This window comes from Phaeodactylum tricornutum, chromosome 9 (genome assembly GCF_000150955.2).
Source record: "Phaeodactylum tricornutum CCAP 1055/1 chromosome 9, whole genome shotgun sequence".
In the NCBI taxonomy this organism is placed as follows: domain Eukaryota; phylum Bacillariophyta; class Bacillariophyceae; order Surirellales; family Neidiaceae; genus Phaeodactylum; species Phaeodactylum tricornutum.
The window spans coordinates 81,510-101,861 of NC_011677.1; the positions used below are offsets into that span (position 1 = coordinate 81,510).

The following is a 20,352-nucleotide window of genomic DNA, read 5'->3' on the forward strand; positions in this document are numbered from 1 at the left end:
ATTCGATCTCCAAACTGTCTTTGCTGCCGATAAGTTGCACAAACATTCAAGTGAAAGCTTTATGCATGCTATAATCCCTGCATAATCGATCGCCAAGAATTTATAAAAGCTTGAGCGCACGACGACCGGCAAGTAAGATATGGAACCGGAAAAACGGCCTGATCATGTCCTCGTGATCCACAAAAGCAGAGTGGAGTGTCCTGCTCTTTTCGGCGCAATCAAATACCATCAGCCCCCCAAGTCGAGCTAGAGGCGACCAAGACCTAAGGACTTGTTGACAGATATCACCATTTGGAATCTTGCTAAATAACGTCCGCGATCCATATTGACTTGAAATAAACAGTAGTTTTGTTCATTGCCCTTTTGGGCCGGCGGGGTCCGAACCTTGTTTAAGTTTCTCGTTGACAGTTAATGTTACTATTTCAATCCCACCCCAGCCAACTGGATGCAATATATACTGCTGTTGTCGTGTTAACTCAACACTGAAACACAAAATATACAAGAATACAGTTAAGTGAATGTCTAGCTGGCGGAGAAGGAACACTTGTAAGCGAGCTCATCGTCCACAACATGCTTTGGAGTTTGAATGTAAGGGATTTACAGTAAATGAAGACGCAGTTTTGGGTTGCGCAATGAGAATCAATAGCATCTGACCGATAACGCCCTTCTTGCAGATCACGTCAGCGCCAAAACTGATAGCAGCATGTCGTGTTGCCCAAAGGGATATACAAAGAGTACAGCCACAACACAGTAGACTATTCCCAACTTGTTGCTATTGGTGCGGTGCAAAGGCAGCTCGACGAGAAGCGAGACGGCCACTAGAGGAGAGAGCACGTTGCCGACCAATCAACGAGTCGTCATCGTGATCAGTGAACGCGCTCTCTCGAACGGTTGCTTCGTCGTCATTTACCAGGGGGGTGCCTAGCTCTTCGTCAACGTAATCCAGATTTAATAACCCCAAGTCGAACTCGACTGGACTCGGCCCAATTGTCCCAACAGAATTGTCACCGGATGTTGTAGCCGCGGTTCCGTGTCCTGCATTTTCGACAGCGTTCATATCCATATTGGAAGGTAAGCGACTATGATGCCGTTCGTGATGTGTTTGGATTGGTGGCTTGCCAATCATTTTGGGTACAGTCAATCGATGTCTGCCAGTAATCGCCCCACGTCGACCAGCGGGGAAAGGTGGAGCGTCTGGAAAGACAAGTTTGCGGGTTGAAATCAACTGGGCATAATGCAACACTTCAAATTCCTCCCGCACATCGATCCCGTCCAACGCAAGAAAGCCAGTGAAGGGATCCTCTAAGACTTGCAGGCTTTCGAATAGTGCCGTCAAACCAACAGCGGTAATGATCGAAAAGGCAATGCCAACACCTAACGAATTGACGTCCATAGCAACTTGGGCGTACGTAGGTGCATAAAAGGGGGGCAGCAACAAAGTAAAAACACGCGCAAACGAGCGTAAGGCCTGTGGTGTTCGATACATCTTCACCATACGCAATTGCTCCACCATATTGGACATAAAGCGTTCGTACTGACGAATACGGGAGACTTCACCACTAGGCAACCCGATCTTTTTCAGGCGTTCACTGTACAAAATAAGTCTGGTCATCCGTTGTGTAGTGATCGATTCGAGCAATTGGTACGATACCTCCATGGTCCGCGACGCTTCCTTCCGTCCTTGTTTGGTCAACTTGTGTCGACTGCGATTCGCGGTGGGTAGCGACAAAAATCTCGCAAGCTCGTCGCCCATTCCAATGAGCTGTGCCAAGACCGCATCACAGTGCTCCACCCAGTCTACGTCTATTGCCCCTTGTCGTCCTCCATTATCGGGCCAATCCCAAAGACAATGTGCTAAGAACAAGTGGTATGAAAAGCTGCGAAAATCGGCCAAGGCCACAAGGGCTCGCTCTCGTCGCGTAAATGCCATCCCGATGGCTGCCGAAATAGGGGATGTAATAGCAAAGGCGAGTAGAATGAAATCCATCCCCCCGCCGTTCCACTCCGTCTCATCGTAGGCGCGGTACCAGTAAATCGTCAAGCCTACCGTTACGGCACACGTGAGAATGGTCTCCAAGGTAATAAGATAATAGCCAAACACTTTGAGTGCCGCCATGTTTCCCAAATACAAGAGCTTGATAGGATTCGATTCCGCTTTGCTTCGTGCTTTCCCTTCGAGCTCTTCGACTGAAGGACCTTGGGGAATAACGTGCGATGTGGCACTCTTGTGACTGTGAGCACTCGTGGCCCATTCACGACGCTTTTCCATCATGGAACGATATTGGTGAACATCTTTCAGACCAACCACTTTGTTATCAGCTTTTTGTCGAAAATCAAAGTTGTTGGCAGGGAATGGAACGTCGAATATCGGGTGTTGGTGTGATGCCTTTGGATGAGCGCCGACATTCGTTGCCTTCGTCGTGGAGCGAAAGGGAAGACTGCCCGCGACATCGAACCCTAGAAAGCTACTTCTTCTTCTCGCATCGTCGCTGCGTTCACTAGTCTTGTTTGATTCGTCTGGTGTCGATTTGTTGGTGTCGCTCCCTGGCTGAAAGGAAGAATCCTTTTCCATTTCGACGACCAGTGAGGTGGATGCTGATACTGAATACTGCAACAGTAACTGTGAGTCGTTCTCTTGGTATGGATTCGGGAATGTACCTGTTTTTCCAGAGCCGAGGCCCGAAACGTAACTGTGATTGTACGGAAAATCTCCTGTCCGCTGCGTGAGGAGAGGTGAGCGAAAGCGAATGTCGCGAAAAAGGGAATCGGACCAAACAGGACTGGAATTTTGTTCTAGACAACAAAACCCGAAAATAAAATAAAAATAGAATCCGGAATGTAGTTTTTCGATTTATAGAATTGTCTGATTCTGGTTCGCTATTCGGCAAGATTCCCTCGACGTTCTATGTCCTGTACGGGTAACAGGCTACAGCGCCGCCGCAGCACGTACCGACGGTAGCCGAGCGTATACAATCAGTCACTCTTGCCGCGGCTCATCGTTGCTCGGTCGTTGGCAAATGACCATGACGCCCGCCAACTCGAACGAAAGCTATTGTACCTTTACACTCGCCTTGGATGTGACCGCAGGAGGACTTCCGTCAGAGGCTGAGATAGCCAAAGATTTGGAGTCGAATGACGCCAATGTACGTTGACTAGCGATCGAGAACGACTGAATCCAATGTAAACAACTCTACGAGGTAGAACTATAGCGGCAATCGATGTTACTGTTCGTCCCTTCGAGTGTCACGGTTTTGCTGGCGGATGTCTATAGACACAGGTCTTTGCATTTATTTAAAGGATCATGGAACTTACCCTTTGCCCCTTTTTTTCGTGTAACGCGTAGGTCAAGAAGCTCGCTTTGAAAGCTGCCATTATGGCAATGCTCGGTGGAGAAGCCATGCCGCGCATTCTCATGCAAGTCATTCGGTTCTGCATTAATTCCAACGACAAGCAGCTCAAGAAGCTCTGTATGCTTTACTGGGAAGTCGTTCCCAAGTATCAGGAGCCTACGTCGGAAGAGCTTTTGGCGGCAGCCTCCGGAGGTCCTTCCGTACAGCGAAAGATGCTTCCGGAAATGCTCCTCGTCTGTAACGCTCTCATGAACGATCTCAATCATCCCAACGAATACGTCCGCGGATCCATGTTGCGATTCTTGTGCAAAATCAACGACGCCGAAATCCTCGGTCCGCTCATTCCCTCCGTCAAGTCTTGTCTCGAACACCGACATCCCTACGTGCGCAAAAATGCCGCGCTCGCCGTATTCCACGCCCACAAGTTACACGGTGAAACCTTATTGCCCGATGGACCCGAACTCGTCGCCGCATTTCTGGAACAAGAAACCGATGTTGCCGCTCGTCGCAACGCATTCTTAATGCTCTTCAACGAAAACGAAGATCTCGCCATTGACTTTTTGGCTCGCAATATGGATGATGTGGGCAAATACGGGGATGGCTTTGCCTTGCTCGTCCTCGAACTCACGCGTCGAGTGTGTCGCAGAGACCCCTCGCAAAAATCTCGATTTGTCCGTGTCCTCTTCCAGATGCTCTCCAGTACCTCCCCCGCAGTTTCCTACGAAGCCGCCTGGACCTTGGTCACGCTCAGCTCAGCGCCGACGGCGGTTCGTGCCGCTACCTTGACCTACATCAACTTGCTGAACGGACAAAACGATAATAACGTCAAGTTGATCGTTCTGGAGCGATTGGAAGGGCTCAAAGACAAGCACTCCAAGATTTTACAAGAACTGCTTATGGATGTCCTGCGGGCCCTGGCGAGTCCCAATCCGGATATTTGTCAAAAGGTCTTGGCCGTGGCCATGGACGTGGTCACGAGTCGCTCGGTCCAGGAAGTCGTCAACGTCCTCAAACGCGAAGTCCAAAAAACCGTGTCGGAAGAAGCATCCATCGAAGGAAAGGGTGCGAGTTATCGCAATATGCTCATCAAGGCGATTCACGGTTGTGCCGTCCGCTTCCCACAAGTCGCCGAGTCGGTCGTCCACACACTCACCGACTTTTTGAGCACGGACAGTGGTATGCAGGTTATTATCTTTGTACGCGCTATTGTGGAACAGTACCCGGAGCTTCGGGCGCCGCTTCTAGCCAAGCTCGTCTCCACCCTGGAAGACGTCACCTCGAATCAAGTGTTCTGCGTGTGCCTCTGGATTTTGGGTGAGTATTCCGAGACAGCGGACAGCATCACCGACGCTTTCAATACAATTACGGAACAGGCAGGAGAACCTCCCTTTATTCTCAAGAACGCAGAGAAGGAAGAAGCAGAAAAGGCTGCGGCCGAAGCCGAAAAGGCCGCTCCCAAAATTGTTTCCAAAAACGTTGTTTTGGCTGACGGCACTTACGCGACGCAAACGATCTACAGTGAAGCGAAAACTCCCGTTCACGACTCGGTCAATTCCCTGCGTCGCATGTTGATTGGAGGGGATGTTTTTCTGGGAGAGACACTGGCTTCGTCGCTGACCAAGCTTTGTTTGCGCGGTGGCCTTTGTCCCGAAATGGACCCACTTGCTTTGAAAGCTATGGTGGCCAAGTCCGTTCTCGTCATGTGCGGCGTTGTCAAAATGGCCGAAGTTACGATCGCTGCCCAGCGCACATCCCTATCGGACTGTCAAGAACGTATCACTCTTTGCTGCCGTGCCCTGATTGATCCCAAAGCGCAAGAACTTCTCAAACCAACTCTTCTCGAAGGTGGCCGTGCCCGTTTCGGAGAATTTCTCAAAATTCTAAAAGATAAGGAAGCCAAGGAGAATAAAAAGAAAGAGTCAGACAAGGAGATCACAACGCAAGCCGACGACTTGATTCACTTTCGCCAACTCAAATCGATGGCGGTCCAGGCCGGTGATCTAGATTTGGACGACGGTTCCGATTTGGCTCGGGCTACTGGATACGACAATGCCGGCTCGTTGTTGAGCTCGGAGTTGAGCCACGTGTACCAGCTCAGTGGCTTTGCCGATCCAGTCTACGCTGAAGCTTTAGTGACGGTCCACGATTACGATATCGTACTGGAGATCCTCGTTATCAACCGAACCCCCAATACTTTGGCTAATTTGACGGTAGAACTTGCGACGATGGGTGACATGAAGATCGTGGAACGGCCACAGGCTCACACGATTGGCCCGCTTGATCAAGTGACAATTCGAGCGTCCATCAAGGTTAGCTCTACGGAAACCGGACATATCTTTGGCACTATTGTGTACGAAGACGCGGCGACACGGGAGAAAGCTTACGTCAACCTGAACGATATTCACATGGATATTATGGATTACATTCGCCCAGCTTCGTGTACCGACGAGGTTTTTCGATCTATGTGGGCGGAATTCGAATGGGAAAACAAAGTCGCCATTTCGACCTCCATTGCGTCCTTGTTGGGTTTTCTGAGCCACATTGTCAAGTCCACAAATATGACGTGTCTCACGCCGCACGACAAGACCGAAAAGGGTTCCTTTTTGGCAGCCAATTTATACGCTCGAAGGTAAGCTACGCATATGGTACTTGGTTGTAGGTCGTCTGTCCGAGGTCTTTTTGTTGTTGCTTTGCCCCGATTTCGTGTTAGATGCCGGAAGCCGTCTTCATCGGTCGGGATCTGTTAATATCGGGGGAAATTGGTGGAAGGCTGAGAACTTAGCGCCGACAAGGCGTTTCTCGGTCTGGTCGGCATTATTGCAAACACTGTCTTCACTTTTTTGGAGTCAGGGTATCATATTGTCGATACAACTGTATACTGGTGATCCGTGCGTTGCTCACATATTCGTCGTTGCTTTTGCACTGACAGTGTTTTCGGAGAAGACGCATTGGTGAACGTGTCGGTCGAAAAGAAGGACGACAATGACGGCAAACTGGCTGGCTACATTCGTATTCGCAGCAAGACGCAAGGCATAGCTTTGAGTTTGGGAGATCGCATTACTTCGGTCCAACGTGGCTTGCCGGAAACGGTCAAGGCACAGTAAGCATAGAAACCGGCGGTGTAGTACGTACAGTCACGGGCATGGATACATTTTATTTTTTAAAACGTTCGTTGCGGTTACAGATGAAACTTTCTTCGCGTTGTGTCCATTTCTTTTCGTTTGTGAATCCATTCGTATTCCCCAAATTGTGTGTCAAAGGTTCCTTCCTGGATCCACCGAAGCTTGAGCGTAAACCGCGGTCCCAGTTCTTGCAGCTTGGTTTTGACGGGAGGACCAGCTTCCTCCTTGGCTGCGGCGACATCCTTGGCCTTGCCTTCCAGTTCACGAAAGATGTAACGGTGATGACGAACAAAGATGTAGTCACGTTGATTGTGGAAGGTGACAACTTGTCGCCCCTGAAACTGGGCGTCGTGTGGAAAGACGCTGCCCAACAAACGACCAATCCGGTGACCCAGTCGAGTGCCAAACCCGTGCAAATTCAATTCCGGAATATGCGATGTGCTCGCCCCATGATTTGGTATTTTCTTGCTCGTTACTACGTTGGAGACTTTGAAAAAGGCGGTTGGTCCGGCTTTGGCGACGCCGTCGTGCATGCGCAAATGAGAAAGCGTAAGGCCGTTGCAGACTTTGGACTTTTCCGAGAGAACAATCAAATGCGTAAACTCGCGATTGGCCGCAAAGCTGCAAATTTCCTTGACGGAATAGGATTTTCGGGGATAAAAGTGTAAAGCTGGTATGAGTTTCTGCAAGTCGGCGATAAAGTGAAAGAGGTTCTGCGAGGGCCGTGGTCGCGTGGTAATCAAAACTTTGGGCTTTTCGCCGTTAAAGTAGGGCGCGAACTCGTCTTCAGCTTCGTCAGCGGCGACTTCAGGATCCTGCAGTACCATGGTGGGTTCCAGTTCGCGGGTATTGTCAATCGTCTTGGGCGCCTGTTTCGGTGGCGCGTCGTCACCCAGCGCTTCGGCTTCCTTGTGTCGCTGGATGCGAGATTCCTGTTTGGCGGCACGCTTTTGTTGCAGATACTTTCCGTACATTTCACTGCGTTTAAGTTTGTTGGTAATGTGACCCGGGTTGCGTTGTACCTTGACACTCCGCTTGGCCGTATTCAAAGGCTTTTTCCCCTTGAGGGAGGCATCGGGCTGGTTCTTTCCCATACTGCCTCTACAGTATGTATAATGAATGGCAGAGAAAGGGAGAAGAAGAACCCTCGTGGCCTCGTCCGGGTGTGTTGACACCGGCCTTACTGCCTGCCTTGTATGGTGGGACAAATGGGGAATTTCCTCTGTCGCAAGTCCCGTAGCCGCTGAAAAAGGAAATGGACGAAGCAGTGGGAGGACACGGGGGTACACGAACGAACCAATGGAAGAGAACACGAACCAAGCTCACAGTTAACTGTTCGCGACTGTACTCTATACTACAGTAGACAGGCATACACAGGCTGACAAGGACGGTAATTTCACTGTCAGGGCAGAGACACACCACCAGTCCTACCGCGGTATCAAGTATCAACCATAATGGTGATGGATGGTCCTCATGGGAGTCGCGTCCAAGACCGGGTCACGAATGCGACATATACCGGACCTACACGTCCAACGAATCCTGGTAGACGGTCCGGCAGTCGTTCGATCCCCAGCGGACTGCACGGACTGCATTTACAGTCCAGAGACTGCCAAAACCATCCGCGACCCCCGACACAAGTGAATGTACGTTAGCCAAGACTTCTACCATCCCGGAAGATCACCGTCGGTACCGTACCAGCAAACACGGTTGTCAGAATTGTTCTGTAACGTTATCGGGTACTCTGCACTGGATATCAAAATCTGCAAAATCTGCAAGATTTTCACCAATGAGTGTCAACGAAGTGAAACTGAAACAGGCGGTGGAGGCTTTTGCCGTCCGAGGAACCGGACCCGCTTCCAGTCGAACCTTTTGCATCGGCGACGAAGATCACACTTTGGGAAACGCGGTACGGCACGTCTTGATCCGGAACAACAGTATCGGATTCGCCGGATACTCGGTACCTCATCCCTCCGAGCCCGTGGTACAGATTAGGGTCCAGACTGTGGCGCCCGCGGGCAGTCGGGGGCAACAACCTCCGACGGCAACGGGCGCGCTCAAGACAGCCTGCCAAACCCTGTACGATCAATGCGATATCGTTCTGGAAAGGCTGGAAGAGCTGATTCCGGAAGTCAAGGAAGACCGATTGAATATGGAGAGAATACTTCTGGAAGAGGGATACAACGAAGATGGGAACGATGACGATGATGATGACGACGACGACGATCAACAAGAGATGGAGGGTGTAGAGGAGACGGAAATTAAACTAGAACGTCCTTAGCGACGGTTATATACATTATCCATTTTTATAGCTTGGTTGGGTTATACCATTGTTACAGGGTGGACGATAGAATCTCGCCACGGCACAGGACAATTTCACGACAAAATGTCGCCTGACTCGCCGGAACGGGGGTCTTCCATCGTTCGGGTTTGTGCGTAACCGATACCACAACCGCTCCGGCTTGCACAAGCTTACGGAGACCCGCTAGTACGGTTTGGACCACACTGGATGTTTCCTGGTCCATCCACTCGTCCAAGAGCAAAATTGGTGCCGGTAGTCGACGGGGTTCGTGCCTATCATGCGGGTCAACAACCACCATTCGAGCGTGGCCCAGGGAGCTTTGCAAGCAAGCGAGAATCAGTCGGAATCGGTAACTTTCGGACGGGGAAAGATCCACAGCTTTCCTCCGTAGCCACATTTTGCTGCCAACGTCGAATGCGAATATGGTACAGATGTGGGTCTTGAGCTCGTGCACCGCGTCGTGGGTAAGCGCATCGAGACTCCCATACTTCCGTACAGTATCGTCCATATACTGCTCCAACGTTTTCGTATGGTCCCAAGACGGTTTAGCGTCCAGATAAATAGGCAGGGCGTTACGGGGACGCGTACGATTGTTGTCGCGGCTGTGGTATTGGGAGGCAATCTCGACGGCACCTCCGGATGGTTGTTCTTGGCCGTGAATGAGTCTGAGTATGGTGGATTTTCCACTGGACGAGGCTCCCGTAATTTGTAAAAAGCACGACGAGACTTTCAGAGTAATGTGCCGGACGGCAAAATGGCGCCGTGGTTCGGACGAAAAAAGCCGACGCGTCCAGGTGACAGGGTAGTGTTGGGTCACGTCCGAGAAACGGACCTGAGATGGAAGCATGCCTGCCCATGATTCGGGAGTGGCAGAATTGCTGCATTCCTGGAGAGGAATCGAGAATGCGAGAGTTTGGCTGGGGATGGCTACGGCTACCAGTAGTCCGATCCATACGGCAACTAGAAATAAGACCCTGGAGGGCGAATCCGACATCGGAACAAGCTGCGCGCACACGTCTGAGCGGGCCAACGCCAGACTCGAAGATTCCAACGCAACTTTGGGTTTTCTGAACCTTTAACTCTGCCGTACGCTACCGCAACCATCCGGGGTGACGAAGCACGGCCATAGGGTCCCAACCGAGGCTATACTGCCATCTGAGAGTCACAACACTGATGCCGTGGGCGTAGTTTTCGTTCGAGGAAATTCCCTATCCGGGCGACGCCTAGCCCGCAATTCCCCTATCCGGGCCAAATCCGAGTTTTTCTAAGTAATATTTTTTGAGCGCGAAGTACCTCTTAAGTAACACAACCATTTAGCATTTTTTCCTTTATATTTGTCTATGATCGTGTAGAGTATATTCCTCATGCATTGGCATCAGTAGCTGTTGGTTTGATGCAGTCAGTACTTGGCACAAGTGAATCACAATGTGTGTGTGTGTGGGGGGGGGGGGGGGGCAACTTTTCAACGCGCCTCTACTGTGCCGCGTCGTTTTGGCTCCATACGTGGCCTGACAACGGTCAAGTATCTCCTGGCTTCTGAAGACAGCACGAGGTGATCAAGACTCGTCTGGCTCCTAACGAAGAGATACGAACTAACGAATATGGTTTTCACACAATCGTTGTTAAGATTTATAAACTCTAAACTAAAGAGCTAATCTGTTCACTTTCCATTCGGCCCCACGATCTGCCAAGCGCCATCGTGGTCCGTTTCACTATTCTCCACGGTGTTATACACGGCACCGTGGGCACATTCATCATAGTTACCATGCTTCTTAGCATGGTAACGATCGAGTCCCGAAACAGTCACATCATGTTTCTGAATACTCAACTGAGATTGCGCCTGTCCAAAACCATCCGTGTCGGGATTTGTGGCCAAACACACAAGATTAGTTTCGACAGGCTCGCCTTGGGTGCCACGACCCAAGTAGTGCGCGCCATCGCGCGAACCGGTATTCAAAACTGTCATTCCAGTTGACACTCCCCACTGTGAGGTACTCGAGACAGAACAAGCGGGAGATTTCGTCTCACCTTTCCAAAACAACAAAGGCTGAATCAAAGGCCAAGCAACTGCATGACCGAGAGGTTTGGTCAACACATCGCTAGCGTTGTCTTTGCCCTCAATCCATAAAAAATGCATGATCCCAAAAGCAATCGCCTCACGGACGCGGTGGTACGCAAGGGCATTGTGTCGTTTAGAAAGAACGGAATGAGGAAGCGTAGAGCTGGTAACAATGCTCTGATTGTCGCCAAGGAGCCAAGCGGGACCGTCCAAAGGAATACCCATCATACGTAGCGTAAGACGCATGTCAATAATTTGTTCTGTAGCCAAACGAGCAGCAACAAACTCTGAACCGTACGTAGCCGTTTCAACTGTAGACTGCCGTTTGGAAAACCAAGACACAGGAGTCTGATTAACCAAATGCAAGACACCAGTTGTGGCACGGCCTGTAGTCAAATCATGGTACAAGTTAGCATCAACAAAGGTAGTAATGCGCATGGGCTTACCACGAGCAGGAGGAACGCCTGTCGGAGAGTCCTCGTCACTCGATTTACCGTACACTGAGTACATCCAGTCGTGTTGAGGGACGTCTCCCCGAGCCTCATGGTTGGGAATTCCAGTACGAAAACGAATGGCAGCATCAGGGTATCGACGGAGGTATCCGATGATACGACGGAGACGATTCAAATGTCCTTCACGAGGGGCAGCACGAAAGCGTCCCATCGTCATGACGGCACACTGTATGTCAAAGCGCCCGAGAGTGATGGCCCACTGGAGGGCACCGATGAGGGACTGATACAATTTTATCGAACCGAAATCAAGGAGTTGCGAAGCGTCGACTTCCGGATGGTCACCGTTCTCGAGAGGAGACGAGTACAACTTGGGCTCCGTACCAAAGGAGGTCTTGTAGTTCGAAATAATACGTTTCACGTATGTTTTCGCACCAACTGCGAGAGTATTGTCCTTACTGTCGCGAGTAAAATCACCACCAAGAAAGTAAGTTGGAGGGCCTACACCCTTCAGAGTGTAATGATGGTCTGAAACAAGGGAATCAAAAAAGGCCTTGGGGTTTCGTGAGACGCATGCAATATCGTCGACGTATACGCATACATACTCCCAATGGTCATCGCAGTCACGCATCCAGAGGTCGGGGTCCGCTTTGCAAGGAATAAAATTCATCGTACGGAGGGAGTCCGAGAGACGCTCATGGAAACGGGCTCCACTAGTACGTAGGCCATACAAGGCCTTGTCAATGAGCAAGGTATGCCCAGAAAGCTCCCCAAACTCAGGACCGGCAACAAAATACACCTGTTCCTTCGTGTATGCCTCTAAGTAGGCGACCGCAATGTCACCAACCCACGTTTCCAGTCCATTTACCTCACCAGCAAGAAGAGCGAGACGAATGGACCGAAGGGATACAACACCGGAATAAACACTGTCCTTCGGAGGCGCCGTCATGTGTCCACCGGCGACGAGCCGGGCCTTGTATTTGAGTGACTGCTTCACATCAAACACGAAATGAACATTGATCCGCTGGTATCCAGGGCCAGGTTTGGCTGCGCCCTGACCGAGGTCCTTGTACGTTTTATACTCACGGTGCTGAGCCAGTTCGAGCTCCATGGCATCGGCCCAACGAGTATTACCGGCGTTAGCGTCAAATTTCAGGGCTTCACGAGAATTACGAGGGACAAGGACGCCAAACTTGAAAATTGGGTCTCCCTTGCGTTGTTTCACTAACGAAACAGATCGATTGAAGTCATCACGGTTGCGAAGCAGACGATTGAAGCGGCGCCACCCGGGCACGTTAAGAAGATCGTTGTCAGACGCGTACATCGCGAGTGTGACTGGATCGTCCTTTGCCATTTCAATTAGAGGTTCGTACGACTGGGAACCATCTTCCCATTGAACCAAAACATTCCAAGAGGATCCCTTGTAGCCCGCATCGGTCGGTTGCAAAGGGCCTTGGTGTCCAATAATACTAGTAAACTTGAAATGATCTTCGATATTTCCGTTCGTAGCGGGCTCTGATTGTTGGGCTTCCATCAAATCGGAGAGTTCATTGTACGAAATGATCTCGTCAGCATCCTTTTCATCAATTTGCAACAAGAAGCGGATTGCCTGGTGGTTATCGGAGTCGGCATCAATAATTTTACGAGCAACAAGGGCTCGATGGCTCTGGCCGTCAGGGGCTTCACGAATCAAATATCTGCCGATCAATTCGTCAGGAGAGAATGCATGGGATTTCTCAAAAGATGGATCAATCGTAGCGTCATGGCGTAGGTCACTCGTAGCCAAGACAATGGGCTTAGGATTCGAGGGCTCCCCACCATCGGGAGAGGAATCCGCAGCACGATGGTTTTTCAAACCATTATCGACATTGGCTGGACGAACAACAGAACGAGCAATGGCCTGGTGAGTATTGTCTGTCAAAATCCAATAAGTCAGCGCATCACCTTTATGTTCGGCGACACCAATCCAACGACCAGTTTTCTCGCGAGAATGCGATGGGAAAGACGCATGGTCAGGGTCGTAATAATAAACGGGCTCAAACCAACGAAAAAGGAGCAAAGCAGAAATATCGGGACGCTGTCCATGGGCAACCTGAAGCGGGGTACGCCAATTCAAGCTTTCGACAGAGAGGCGATTGAGCAAGTAGGTCACATAAAATAAGCAGAGCAACCAATATTCAGGAGGAGTGTTTGTACGATCCATGATTGTGTTCACCATCTTTTTCACCTCTTGAATGCGGCGTTCCGCGTAATTTTGGTGCTGATGATGCGGCTCGCACTGCATGTCGTCGATCGCATACATGCGCAAGATCTGAAGTGCCTGCTTACCGATCTGAGCACGGGCATTGTCGCTGAGGAGGGCATCGGGAGCACCATGGGTACGGATAAAATCCTCGAAAGTATGGGCAAACTGAGACTCGCGCTTCATCGGGAAGACAGAGGTGATTTGCGAACTTTTTCCAACGAAAAGTTGGGCCATCGTAGCCCCACCATGGTTAAAAATGCCGTCATCGGCCGCAGGGGTATCCGAGAAAAAAGTATCGGTTGCCACAATTTCGTTCAGACGAGAGACATTGGCAGCAGGGAAACGCGATTTGAAGTGTTTGCGCAAGGGCAAACGGGCATCGGCACGAGCAAATTGCGTGGTATTTTCAAACGTACGAGCGATACGAGCACTGGGAACCCATCCAAAATTGGGTTGCAAAGCATCGACATTCAAAGGGGATCGACTGACTGCCGCGGAATGCGCAAGGAGACCAAAGTTGTTGATGCGTTCGTCACGGAACGGAACATGGCCGACAGGAAGCTGCAAACTGAGGTCATCGTCGGCAGCGGCAGGAGAAGAGAGACTATTTGGATCCCACTCGTTGTCAGCGGTAAAAGGCACCCATTCGAAAGTGTCCAGGTCCTCCTCGGTAGGGGCCTGCATAGACAAGTAAGTGAGTCCGCCAGAAACCGAAAGCGGGATGACAAAACGACCATCGGACGTGACAATACGCTGTTTGCCACCAAAAGTACGAGGGACGTCGTCAACCGTGACTCCCCAGGAGCGCATTTGGTTGCACGAGTGGATGGTATTACCAGTACCAAGATGAGCATACTGGTGAAACACACCAATAATGGGACCATCCGTCGTGTGAATGAGTCCGGCCACTGTTGACAAACGGAGGTTGGTCAATTCCGAATTTCCAATTCCAGAGACAGTTGCCTCTGACAGGGATTGCGAAATAACGGTTACGTCTGAGCCGCTAAGGCCACCGTTGGCACCACCATCGACCAAAGAGTCCTTATTCAACGAAACATCGTGAGTGGAAAGACGGTACTGCACAGAAGCACGGTTCACTTCGCGGCGATAGGTGGTCCCATTGACCGAAAAAGAGTCAGACGTGGCTCCATTCGATGGGGCAGAGTGCTGGCGGGCAGCTGAATTCGAAATGAGCGAACGAAGCAGGTGACCAGGTCCAGCAGCAGGTGGGACGTGGGTCGAAGCAAGGCTTTGGTTGTCAACAGCCGTCGAGTCACTGACATACACCGTAGGAGGGGGCTGAGTGGCAGCGGCGTTCACCGATAAGGCAGGGGCAGGGGCTGGAGCAGGGCGAGGTCCTCGTTGATCCATAATGGTCCGCTTCTCTTCGGGAGAGAGAGCATTCCACTTCTCAGGAGGCACATAATTCTTGTGCTTCTTACCAATCGGTTTGTTAGTTTTCTTCTTGGAAGAAGACTGGAACTTCGCATTGTTTGCTGAGCGTCCACCACGGTTGTTACCGCGGTCTTCCAAATCGGTCTGATCAATATCAGTTGCATGTTCAAGCATCAAATCATAAACATACTCGAAATCGGAATCATCAGCACTCTTACCCACATGGGTACGAGAGTAAAGTTGAACATTTCCGAGGAAAAGTTTCAATTGCGGATGGGAACGGACAGCTGACTTCAGTCGTACGCTCTTCTGGTGATCCGGCAAAGGGAACTCGTTGATCCGTTCAAGATCGTAAATCAAATTGCGCCAGGTCGTCAAAAAAGCAACACAGGTCTTGCTCTTTGAAGTCGCAAATGAATACAAAGTAAGTTTCGTTTCAATGGATGTGGCCGTGATCTGCGCGTTAATACCTTTGCCGTACGAGGCAACAAGGTCGCGGTAGACCGACTGAGCATCCAGCTCATCCACATGCTTGTGGAGGATTCCACGCGCACGAGGGGTCAACAAAATATCGTTGAAAACGCCAAAGACAAAGTTCTGCATTTCAACAAACGTATCCGTCTCGTCGACGGTCTCAGGCAAATAATCCGGGTCAAGTACCAACTGAACACCATGAATACGGAGCTTGATACGAATATTCGTATTCCAAGTGACCCAAAAACGGTCTTCACTGAACTTTGGATACGGGACGGAATGATTTTTGATCGTCTTCCGAAATTTCGCGGCAGCACTTTCAACAAAGGAACTTCGAGCATCCGATCCAACAGGAGTAGCTGGGGCAACAGTAGCAGAGGCGGGTTGCCAATACTCGAGAACATCAGAGGTAAGTTCAAGCCAGGTGTCGTTTGTCACATTGGTGCCTTTCGAAAGGAACCATTGTACAATCTTCAAAATCCGGTCCTGTTGCGCAGGCGGAAGGAATGTACGAACAATTGCAGCAGGGCCGTCTCCCACAGCAGGGGTCAAGACGCCGTAAGACACCGTTGCAAGACGATGTTCAGTGATTGAGGCCAATTCACTGGCCTGAGTAATGCCATACTCTTCAAAGAACCGACGGTACGACGAATCCAGCGTTGTCGCTCCCAAAAGGTTCACAAGGACATGCTCGAGAGGATCCATGGTCAAAGCAGGAATGATTCTCGAACGCAACTGTCGGGCCATTCACACAACAGTATCTCGTGTACCAAGGACAAACGAGACAAACACAGTATCTCGTGCACCAAGGACAAGCGAGACAACAATTATCCGATCGACTCGTCAGCAGATCGAAACAACAACAACAACAAAGCCACTGGTCTTACCCAATGGGTTGCCTTATTGCCGTTCTGTCACAGAACCAGGCAATACCCAACAAACGGGAGCAAAGTGATTAGCAAATCAAGACTGTTAATCTGACAACGGTCAAGTATCTCCTGGCTTCTGAAGACAGCACGAGGTGATCAAGACTCGTCTGGCTCCTAACGAAGAGATACGAACTAACGAATATGGTTTTCACACAATCGTTGTTAAGATTTATAAACTCTAAACTAAAGAGCTAATCTGTTCACTTTCCATTCGGCCCCACGATCTGCCAAGCGCCATCGTGGTCCGTTTCACTATTCTCCACGGTGTTATACACGGCACCGTGGGCACATTCATCATAGTTACCATGCTTCTTAGCATGGTAACGATCGAGTCCCGAAACAGTCACATCATGTTTCTGAATACTCAACTGAGATTGCGCCTGTCCAAAACCATCCGTGTCGGGATTTGTGGCCAAACACACAAGATTAGTTTCGACAGGCTCGCCTTGGGTGCCACGACCCAAGTAGTGCGCGCCATCGCGCGAACCGGTATTCAAAACTGTCATTCCAGTTGACATGGCCCGTGATATACCAGAAAGCGTCGTGGTAAGAGAAGTCGAATCGCAGTACCGAGTGTCTCAATAACGTAATCTAAATTGCACAGCATATGCGGCAGCCGCTTGTGACGGGTCGACCGGGAATCCAAAAGCAGTCGTCCGGAGCCGCTAGTAAGGATGTCATGAGAGGATGGTCTCCCGCCACGTACGTCAAGGCCGGCAACAAGCTATCGTTCGACGGCTGATGGACGAAATCTTCTTCCGCATCATCCATCCCGGAAGCCGTATGTTCAAAATCATACTGACGTGCCTCGAGTTGATCCAGACAAATCGTGCCGACGCCGCTGACCAGTTGCAAGCCAGGCAAGCAAAGCAGAAAGAGACTTGACGTGATCCGGTCCGCCTCTTGCTGTTTCTGCGAAGCGGTATCAAACGCGTACACCAATGCCGTCAACGTGTTCTGCACGCTTTTTCCACCAGTCCGCACAATTCATTGTGTTGTCCGCACCATCTGTAGTCATGCTTGCCATGGCACCCAACCGCTGCAGGAGGGGTTGTTTGGCATGTGGCGGTGTTGGGTCGACGCCTGTGCTTCTTGAGGATACGTTATCATTGTGGAGTTGTAGTTGCAAATGAAATCCGGTTGGGAAGGCAGGGGTGGTGGTGACCTCCACCCAGAAGGTGGACAGAGAAACGGGCGGGTCAATATTGTGGGGTTGCTGTTGTCGTCATTGCCGCGACGCTCCTTGGGTTGGATGCGGGCGTAATCTTTGGGATGCACGATGCCATTGGCAATTTTGACCACCTCAACGGCCCATTGTTGTCTCCACTGTACAGGATTGGTGCCAATCCCGGCGCACTTGACGGTATTGAAAAGGCTGTGTACGGCGGCTCCGACCACAACGGCCAAGGTGGCAGTGTGCATCTGCGGCGGCTGGCGTGGATGGCTTCAAAAGGATTGCCTGGGTAATGCGTGGCGTTTTCGGAAAGTAGCGCTGGTGGAGGACGGTGTTGTTTGCAACCAGCAGTGTTCCAGGCTTTGGCGTCCCCGCAATCGCAACACTCCTCATGCTTGCATGGAAAACCAGAGTAAAATAGAAAACCAGAAGGAGGTCCTCTACGGTAGATGCCTTTGTTTACATGCTTTACATTGAATTTTACTTATAAAATAGAACAACTTAATGATGAACAATGATATTATATAGAGGACACCTAACATGATAGTCTAGAATATGCAACAACTATCTTTACATTACATAACAGACATTTTGGCCTCAGACTCAGCATATTGTAAAGCCTGCTGACGGTGATTCAAGTATCGTATTTGAGTGCTCGGCTTTTGGCAAGTAAGCTGTGTATGACCAACTATTCCACAGGCTCTGCACGTCATTGGCCTTGCTGATGATGATTCATATCGTTTTTTCTTGGGTCTACCTCCTCTGACCTTGTGTTCTGGTGGCAAAAGCTCTTCCAACATTAAATTTCCCAACAAGGAAATTGATGGAATAGGCCAGCTATACATCTGGCTGTATGTAACCAAATGATATAGGGAGTTGTACCATCTATTGTCATTTGGTTCAAGCTTAGCATGGATGATAATTGCCATAGCATGGATACACGGACGTCCGTACTCATTCTGGTACTGGCATGGACATTGAATTTGGAAAGTTCCTGCATTGACCTCAACATCCAATCTAGATCCAGGAGTATTGTTGTGTAGGTGTGCAACCTGAGCTCTCCAAAGAGTTCCTTCATGATAAGTGATCAAAACAGAGCGTCTACTAGCCTCTTGCATGCAGGAGAGGTGTTTTGTTTGAGCAAATGCTGTCAGTGTTAGACCTTCTTGGGCCCATTGCTTTGACAGGTTAGAATGCTTGACAAATTTCTTGATCATCCACTGAGATAATCCAACAAGCAAATCAAGGATTGGCTGCTGTCGTAGCTCCTCAATTACACTGTTCATTTGCTCAGCAGCATTGTTAAGCTGCTTTCCAAATCTTGGCTTCCCTTCCAAAAGAAATAAATATGCTGCAAACTGCTCTTTTCGCTCATGGAACCAATCAGCAATGTCCTTGTCCAAATGCTCAAGATATTGCAATGATGTTTGATATGCACCCTTTGTCCGACATTTGGCCAAAGCATAAACAGCTGTAGAAACACTATCTGGAATTTTTCGTTTGACGCCATGGTCACGTGCATTGGCAATCATGTGCCGCACACAGCGACCAAACTTGGCTCCCATGCTTCTTACAAGAGATTGGAATGCATGACTTTGTATGCCCTTGTCAAAATCTGCCACAAAGGCAGTAGCTCCCTCAAAGTCCTTTCCTATCTGCTCTCCAAACCATGTCCAATTGGATTCATTCTCAATATCACAAATAGCATATGCCAAAAGGACAAGCTGGTTGTTACCATCATGAGTAACAGCCAGCAGGATAATGTGATTAAAAACTGGAGAAGTTGTGAATGTACCATCACTGGTAACAACACGAATAGATCCCACACTCCAGGCATATTTTGCAAATGAAAATGCAACATAACAACGCTGAAACTGCCTAAATTCAGATTGCCACAAACTGTGCTGTGTTTCAAGTATAAAGCTACCTTCTGGATCAGCTCTTTTCAAGTGCTGGAAGTAGGATGTCAGCAAAAAATACTGCCCAATGTGCACTTCGATTCCATCGCGTCGCTTGGCTGTTACAACCTTATAGGCATGGGATTTTGTAAGGTGTATTCCATTGGATCTTTGTGCAATTTCCCTGACTTGTTGTGCAGCGCCAATGCGCTTCTTCCGGTTTGGAACATATCCACTTAATGACGGAGAAACCGCATTGAGGACCGAACACTTATAATTGCGTTTTCGTGTGGACTCATAATCTGAGCAAGTGTGCACACCATGAAAAGAGCAGATTTTCCACTCTCCAGTGAGGCAACCGTCGCTATTTTTCACAGGTCTTGCATTGATGTGGCACTGACAAATTGTTTCGTTCTGTTTCCAGTTCCTTTCAGGCGCTGAAATGCAATTGGCTCGAAAGCACTTTCCAGATTTGTTTTCCAAAATTCTGTAGTTTTTCTCAAGTACTTGGTTGTGGGAAAACCATGCAGTCTGGAGAGCATTATACGAAGGAAAGATTTCACTGACTGCTAGCCTCATGGTGGTTTATTCTCTTGGTGTACTTGTAACTTTGTGCGATTGTACCACGTAGGAGTTGGTAGCAAGTGTTCCAAGCAAACTGCTTTAAAGGCAACAAATGGATGGGAGGCATTGATTTTTACCACCAACAGCTACTGATGCCAATGCATGAGGAATATACTCTACACGATCATAGACAAATATAAAGGAAAAAATGCTAAATGGTTGTGTTACTTAAGAGGTACTTCGCGCTCAAAAAATATTACTTAGAAAAACTCGGATTTGGCCCGGATAGGGGAATTGCGGGCTAGGCGTCGCCCGGATAGGGAATTTCCTCTTTTCGTTCGGTGTTGGGTAAGAATTTGAAGGCGTTCTTCCTGTTGGACAGTGAATAGACGAT

General features: G+C 49.6%; 7 protein-coding genes across 7 annotated transcripts; 2 read left to right on the top strand and 5 right to left on the bottom strand.

The window, feature by feature from the left end:
- Positions 1-506: 506 nt before the first annotated feature.
- Positions 507-2,572, bottom strand: PHATRDRAFT_46048 (predicted protein; the record flags this gene model as incomplete). The annotated part of the gene is made up of 1 exon (XM_002180530.1): positions 507-2,572. The coding sequence occupies one exon, from the start codon at positions 2,570-2,572 to the stop codon at positions 773-775; it is 1,800 nt and encodes a 599-aa protein (XP_002180566.1). The 3' UTR covers positions 507-772.
- A 417-nt stretch (positions 2,573-2,989) lies between these two features.
- Positions 2,990-6,532, top strand: COPbeta (predicted protein). Its single transcript, XM_002180337.1, has 3 exons — positions 2,990-3,143; positions 3,344-5,979; positions 6,280-6,532. The coding sequence occupies exons 1-3, from the start codon at positions 3,018-3,020 to the stop codon at positions 6,452-6,454; spliced, it is 2,937 nt and encodes a 978-aa protein (XP_002180373.1). The 5' UTR covers positions 2,990-3,017; the 3' UTR covers positions 6,455-6,532.
- On the bottom strand, positions 6,529-7,446 carry PHATRDRAFT_12679 (predicted protein; the record flags this gene model as incomplete). The annotated part of the gene is made up of 2 exons (XM_002180531.1): positions 6,529-6,666; positions 6,712-7,446. The coding sequence occupies 2 exons, from the start codon at positions 7,444-7,446 to the stop codon at positions 6,529-6,531; spliced, it is 873 nt and encodes a 290-aa protein (XP_002180567.1).
- Positions 7,447-8,327: 881 nt separating this feature from the next.
- PHATRDRAFT_12779 (predicted protein) lies at positions 8,328-8,594 on the top strand (the record flags this gene model as incomplete). The annotated part of the gene is made up of 1 exon (XM_002180338.1): positions 8,328-8,594. A coding segment is annotated over one exon (267 nt), but the record flags the coding sequence as incomplete, so codon positions are not given.
- A 208-nt stretch (positions 8,595-8,802) lies between these two features.
- Positions 8,803-9,931, bottom strand: PHATRDRAFT_46051 (predicted protein; the record flags this gene model as incomplete). Its single annotated transcript, XM_002180532.1, has 1 exon — positions 8,803-9,931. The coding sequence occupies exon 1, from the start codon at positions 9,763-9,765 to the stop codon at positions 8,803-8,805; it is 963 nt and encodes a 320-aa protein (XP_002180568.1). The 5' UTR covers positions 9,766-9,931.
- A 500-nt stretch (positions 9,932-10,431) lies between these two features.
- On the bottom strand, positions 10,432-16,098 carry PHATRDRAFT_35923 (predicted protein; the record flags this gene model as incomplete). The annotated part of the gene is made up of 2 exons (XM_002180533.1): positions 10,432-10,818; positions 12,616-16,098. The coding sequence occupies 2 exons, from the start codon at positions 16,096-16,098 to the stop codon at positions 10,432-10,434; spliced, it is 3,870 nt and encodes a 1,289-aa protein (XP_002180569.1).
- PHATRDRAFT_46052 (predicted protein) lies at positions 16,090-17,744 on the bottom strand (the record flags this gene model as incomplete). Its single annotated transcript, XM_002180534.1, has 3 exons — positions 16,090-16,821; positions 16,958-17,286; positions 17,425-17,744. The coding sequence occupies 3 exons, from the start codon at positions 17,742-17,744 to the stop codon at positions 16,523-16,525; spliced, it is 948 nt and encodes a 315-aa protein (XP_002180570.1). The 3' UTR covers positions 16,090-16,522.
- Positions 17,745-20,352: the final 2,608 nt, after the last annotated feature.

What these genes read in the sequence shown, in the direction of transcription:
- COPbeta (XM_002180337.1), top strand. Translation starts at nt 3,018, where the DNA reads ATGACCATGACGCCCGCCAACTCGAACGAAAGCTATTGTACCTTTACA. An exon ending in TGGAGTCGAATGACGCCAAT is followed by an intron (nt 3,144 to 3,343) that starts GTACGTTGACTA and finishes TGTAACGCGTAG; the next exon opens with GTCAAGAAGCTCGCTTTGAA. An exon ending in GCCAATTTATACGCTCGAAG is followed by an intron (nt 5,980 to 6,279) that starts GTAAGCTACGCA and finishes TTGCACTGACAG; the next exon opens with TGTTTTCGGAGAAGACGCAT.